At 44.7% G+C, this 6160-nt stretch overlaps 1 protein-coding gene across 1 annotated transcript; it reads left to right on the top strand.

Annotated features, from left to right (window-relative positions):
• Window positions 1–5248: 5248 nt before the first annotated feature.
• On the top strand, window positions 5249–5854 carry LOC138902811 (KNR4/SMI1 homolog). The gene has a single exon (XM_070190713.1). The coding sequence runs from the start codon at window positions 5249–5251 to the stop codon at window positions 5852–5854; it is 606 nt and encodes a 201-aa protein (XP_070046814.1).
• The last annotated feature ends 306 nt before the right edge of the window (window positions 5855–6160 follow it).

Raw genomic sequence — 6160 nt, forward strand, 5'->3', positions numbered from 1 at the left:
CCATTTCATGAATGGCCATGGGGATAGGACCCAATGAAGTTGCTCTCTGGGTTGATGGATCATTGTTGTAAACCTTTGACATTTGTCACATTTTTGAACAAATTCCTTCAAGTTTTTGCCCATATCGATCCAATAATACCCTGCCATAATTATTTTTTGGACTAATGGATCGGCACCGGAGTGATTCCCGCAAGTGCCCTCGTGCACCTCACGTAGGATGTAATCGGTATCTTCTGGACCCAAGCATACTACTAAGGGTCCATCGAATGTCCTTTGGTATAGCATTCAATCTGAACCCAACGTGAATCGAGCAGCTTTAGTCCGTAGGGCCCTTGAATCTTTAGGGTCCGATGGGAGCTTTCCGTTCTTTAAGTATTCAATATACTTATTTCTCCAATCCCAGTTTCAGCTCGTAGAATTTATCTCGGCGTGACCTTCTTCAATCACGGACCTCGAGTGTTGAACGACAGTCCCCGAGCTCAAGTCACCTTCCTCGACCGATGATCCCAAATTTGCAAGTGCATCAGCCTCACTGTTTTGCTCACGTGGAACATGCTGTAAAGTCCATTGTTTGAAATGGTGCAAAGTGACATGTAGTTTGTCCAAATACCTTTGCATTCTATCTTCTCAAACTTCGAAGGTTTTTTTTACCTGACTTACCACCAACAAAGAGTCACATTTGGCTTCGATGACTTCTGCTCCCAAGTTTTTGGCTAGCTCGAGACCTGCAATCATGGCCTCACACTCGACCTCATTGTTAGTCAACCTGGTAGTTTTAATAGATTGCCTAATAGTGTTACCTATGAGTGGATTTAAAACTATGCCCAATTGGACCCTTTTACGTTCGAGGACCCATCCTTAAAAAGGGTCCATACCCTCGAGGACGTACCCGATTTCAGCAGGAATTCTTTTTCGACTTCGGGTACGACGGTTGGCGTGAAATCAGCCATGAAGTCTGCTAAAATTTGAGACTTGATGGCCGTACGGGGTTGATATTCGATATCGTACCCACTGAGTTCGACGGACCATTTGGCCAGTCGGCCCGATAATTCGGGCTTGTGCAAAATATTACGAAGTGGGTAAGTTGTTAATACGCATATAGGGTGACATTGAAAGTATGGTCGTAACTTTCTATAGGCACTTATCAGTGCAAGTGCCAATTTCTCTAAGTGTGTATATCTAGCTTCTGCTTCTCCTAAGGTTCGACTTATGTAATAAATGGGAAATTGCGTACCTTGCTCTTCCCGAACTAGGACACCGCTTACTGCGATTTCTGATACTGCCAGGTATAAGAAAAGTTTTTCGTCTGCTTTCAGAGTGTGAAGTAGTGGTGGGCTCGACAGATATTGTTTCAGTTCCTTCATTGCATTTTGGCATTCCGGGGTCCAAGCAAAATTGTTCTTCTTTTTGAGTCAGGAGAAAAATTTGTGACTTCGATCAGATGATCTCGAAATGAATCGGCCCTGGGCCGCAATTCGTCTCATTAGCCTTTGTATAGTTTTTACACTGTCCACGATGGTGATATCTTCGATAGCCTTGATTTTATCGGGGTTAATCTCGATTTCCCAATTTGATACCATGAAGCCGAGGAACTTGCCCGAACCTACCCCGAAAGCACATTTTTCGGGGTTGAGCTTCATGTTGTATTTACTCAAAATCTCGAACAATTCCTGCAAATGGGTCAGATGGTCCCCTGCGCGCAGAGACATAACTAGCATGTAATCAATGTAAACTTCCATTGATTTACCTATTTATTCTTCGAACATTTTATTTACTAGGCGTTGGTAAGTAGCCCCCGCATTTTTAGCCCGAAGGGCATCACATTATAACAATATGTTCCATATTTGGTGACAAATGAAGTTTTTTCCTGGTCTTCCGGGCTCATCTGGATTTGATTATACCCGGAGTAGGCATCGAGAAAAGTGAGGATCTCGTGGCCGGCTATGGTATCGATCATGCGATCAATGTTGGGCAGCGGAAAAGAATCTTTAGGGCATGCTTTGTTTAAATCCTTATAGTCCACGCACATTCTAAGTTTGTTTCCTTTTTTAGGCACTGCAACTATATTGGCAAATCATTCGGCATTTTACCTCATCTTTTACGAATGCGCGTTTTACCTCAGACTTGGGGTCTTCTCTTTTGCTTTACCGGTCTGAACTTAGGATCCAAGCTTAGCCGATGCGTCGTTATGTCCGATGGAATCCTTGTTATATCTAAATGGGACCAGGCAAAACAATCAATGTTATCGATAAGAAATTGAACAAGTTTCTTCCTGAGTTCGGGGTTCAACCCCGTTTCCAGGTATACTTTTCGTTCGGGCCAGTGCTCGATTAGTGTGACATGCTCCAATTCCTCAATTATTGATTTGGTGGCGTGGAAGTCATCGGGAATCGCGAATGATCGAGGGACCCTCTGATCATCATGTTCTTCGATTGTCTGGTTATCTAGTTGGGTCGAAGCCTGTTTACCCGAAAAATTGGATAACGTTAAATTTATGTATGGTTCTAAGGATATATGATACAATTTCATACAAATCGTACAGGAAAATTGAAATATTTGTGTTCTTGGCTATGAGAATGGGAATAGTGAGTAAAAGAATGAATAAGGTAAAATAAAACAAGCATGAGGAGATATCTATCAATATGAGAAGTGATCTTTTATTACAATATATTTTTCTGTCTCCCATGCTTACAAGGATCCCCCCATTTTTATAATAGAGGGATCCTACTTCATTTATAATAAAATAAAGCATATAGTGGAGGACCCATGATGATTTGTCTCTTCCTCGATTCCCGCCAAGATTCTCTATCTTAGTGCGGTTGTAACGACTCTTGTCTGTGAGCTCGATACTGGCTCGAGCTCGTTATTGGGTCGAACCCCCGGTTTTGGCTTGAGTTCGACTTCCTGGGTGGGCGTAGCGCATTTCTGACCTCGAAGCAATGCCTTGTGGACTGATTCGGTCACGGGCTCGATAAAAGTATCGAGCCGACTCCTCGATCAGCCTTCGGACTCGAGGCTCGTTTGTACTGCCTTCGGAACTCATTCCAAAATCCCACTCTGGTTGCTTACCATTCGAACTCGCTTGAACGTAGGAAGGCCGAAATCTATTTTGACCGTATAGAGATAGTCCCCTCATTTCTCAGGAAGGATGTGGTGAGAATCGATATGATCTTCGACGGTTCGATCGGGTTATAAGCTGACGTTTTCACAGGGCTTGATCATGACGTACGTGATAGTTGTCCCATCGATTTAGTCTTTTCAAGGTATTTAATGCAAGTCAGATGGTGGTTGGCCACCTCTGATATTGAACCGTCACGATGCAAGCCTATAAATAACCCCTCCATCTAACATTTACCACTTTTACATCTTTTACTCTTCCAAATTTTCTTACCCTTTCTCTCTATTCCGCCGCTTGTAGAGCCATCAGCATCAATTTTTCATCTTCCTTTGCCTTTCTTTCTCTTGTATCAATGGCAAAAACTTCAAAACTGTACCTCAGAAGGAGAAAGCTTCTTCTTCACGGTCATCCGGCGACAAGGCGCCGGTGGAGCCGCCTACTTATGAGTATGTTCCCGGCCCATGAACTCTGAAGATCGATTTTAAGGTTGAGAATCCTTCATCTGTTCCGGGTCGAGGTGAGCATGTGTCGATGTACATGTGCTCGATAACGGAGGGTCATCTCGAGGCTGTGAGGAAAAACTGCAACTGGTGTTCCGAGGTTGTGTTACAAATTCCCTCCCCCGAAGAGAGCGTCATCACCTATGTGGAGGGGTTTTTAAGTGTTAACACTTACCCCTTCACGTTGGGTCCCGTCGACCCGGTGATCATCGATTTTTGCAAGAGATATCAGGTCACCCTTGGTCAAATTCATCCCTCTCTATGGCGTAGAGTAACCTTGCTTCGCTTCTTCTCCAACAAGGCTAGGGGGCTGGAATTTTCCCTGAATCACGTCATACGACTGTATCGGCCTCAAATCTTTTGAGGACTAATCAGGCTTCATCGTCGGGCATCGAAGGCTTTGATGTCGAGCATCGACGAAGACAAGGATCGAGGTTGGATGGGCCATTATATCTGAGTAAGGACCCGTGACCTCATTCCGAAAGAGAATATGTTGTTCCCTAAGGAATGGAATTTCGTCTGTAAGTGGTTTTCATAAGACATTGCTTTTCGTATCTTTTTCTGATTTTATCTGATGTCTTTCTCCGATATACAGCTGCCCCTTGGATGCCACAAGCGGTACCCGACCTCGAGGATTGGGTTCGGAAGTTAGCCTCAACTTCCTCTTATGCCGGACGCATTTGGCGTGATTTGGCAAAAGGTAAATAGGAGGCCAAGAATCATGGTAAGGGTTGCTTCTCGTGTTCTTCGAAATATTTTTTATGCTCCATTCGTCACCGATTTCCTTTCATGCAAGTGTAACCAAGGATGCCGTTTTGAGGCCTTCAAGTGGTGAAGAAGGAACCAAGTCCCCGGTCCCGGAACCGGGGAATGATAAGAAGCGAAAAGCTATCTCTCGACCAGAGGACCCCAAGTCCAAAACTCGAAGGGTGAGGAGGAAGGAAATCGCTCTTTCTATGGACTCGGTACAACGACTAAGGGAGGAAGAAGAAGAATAAAAAGATGATGCCTCGGCTTTGGTGATCCGATCTGCGAAAGTCATCGAGGTCTCCAGATCTTCTGAGCTGATGACGGCTGTACCGGTCGGGGTTGATTCTGGTAACCCGAGTCTCGATCAAAGCATCTCGAGCGATTCACTTGGGACCATGACAGTGGGTCATTTGCCTTCTCTTCCAACCTTTTCTGAGGAGGCGTTAAAAGAGGCTCGAGAATTGAAGACCCCCCGATATGGGCGGAGGTTCTAGTGTAGGGGATCCTTTTTGGGATTGCTTTACTGGAGTCGATGATGCCTCCGACATTGGTGATGCTTCTCTTCTCCTAGAGGAGGCCCAACGTTTCATTACTCGGGTAATGATTTTACTGTACTTGGTTTCTTCGTTCTTTTCCCAAACTTGACTTGTGTTCTTTCCCTACTGTGTAGGCAATTAGTAGGTTTTGAGTCGACCTCAGCCAGTGTGAGGTCGAGCTTCATAAGGTCTCGAGGGATAGAGATGCCCTGCGGCTTATTTGCAGCCAAAAGGACGAGGTTATAAAGGACCTTCAAGCATATTTGGCTAAGGCTTGTGAAGTAGAGGCTGAACTAGATAAGAAGGTGAGCCTCATTCTATTAGAGTATGGGTTTGACTCAACTATGGAAGTTAACCCTTCGTTATCTCAATTGCGGCAAAAGGTTGAAAATTTTGGGTTACTTCGGGAAGAGGTCGATCAAATCAAGGCTGAATGTAATCTGTGGAAGGAGACTATCGACCGCATGGCTGCGGAAAAAGAAACCATCTTGGCCAAATTATTATCGGCCGATGTTGAGCTTCGAAGAATCAAGCAAAAGGGTTCGGCTCAGGCTAAGAGGATCGAGGAGCTTGAAGCATGGCTTGTTGAGGCCAAGGCGGAGGTTGAATCGTCGAAAGTCATGGCGGACAAGTCCATTGTCGTATACTACGTTGATGCCGAAGCTGCTCAGATGGAGGCACGAGAGGCGGTGGATATTGCCGACACTCGAGCACATTGGATTGCCGAACTTGCTAAGTGTCGGTCTCGAAGGGACACCCTCGAGGAGATACAGGCTCGAGGTTTCGACCTTGCTGAGGAGATAAAAAAGGCTAAAGAGCTCGAAGCTGAAGGTGAAGCCTTGGCTTCTGATGGCGATGATGATGATGATGACGGTAGCCAGAGCGGATCCGAGAACGGGGGGGAGCCCGATAAAGAAGAGACCGTTCTTGAGGATGACCAAGAAGTTTAATTTTTAGTTTTTATGTTGTAATCAACCATGTAGATAATTTTGTATTTTGATAATTCTATCGACTTGCTTCTATTTCGTGAAGATTTTATTCACGTGTTTATGAATGTTTTTTACAAGGATCTAAACAACTTAATCGAATTTGGACTTCGTAGTCTCTGTGATTGATCGAGGGTTTTTTCAGACTTGAAGTGATGTAGCCCTTAGGCTTATTAGTTGAGTCAATGATTCGAACTCGAAGAAATATAGCCCGTAGGCGTAATGGTCGAGTGAGTGCTTGCTCGAACTCGGAATAAAAGTAGCCCATAG

The sequence above is a fragment of the Nicotiana tomentosiformis genome, chromosome 12, assembly GCF_000390325.3.
Source record: "Nicotiana tomentosiformis chromosome 12, ASM39032v3, whole genome shotgun sequence".
NCBI lineage: Eukaryota > Viridiplantae > Streptophyta > Magnoliopsida > Solanales > Solanaceae > Nicotiana > Nicotiana tomentosiformis.

Coding starts and splice junctions, on each gene's coding strand:
- LOC138902811 (XM_070190713.1), top strand. CDS start 5,249: ATGGAAGTTAACCCTTCGTTATCTCAATTGCGGCAAAAGGTTGAAAAT.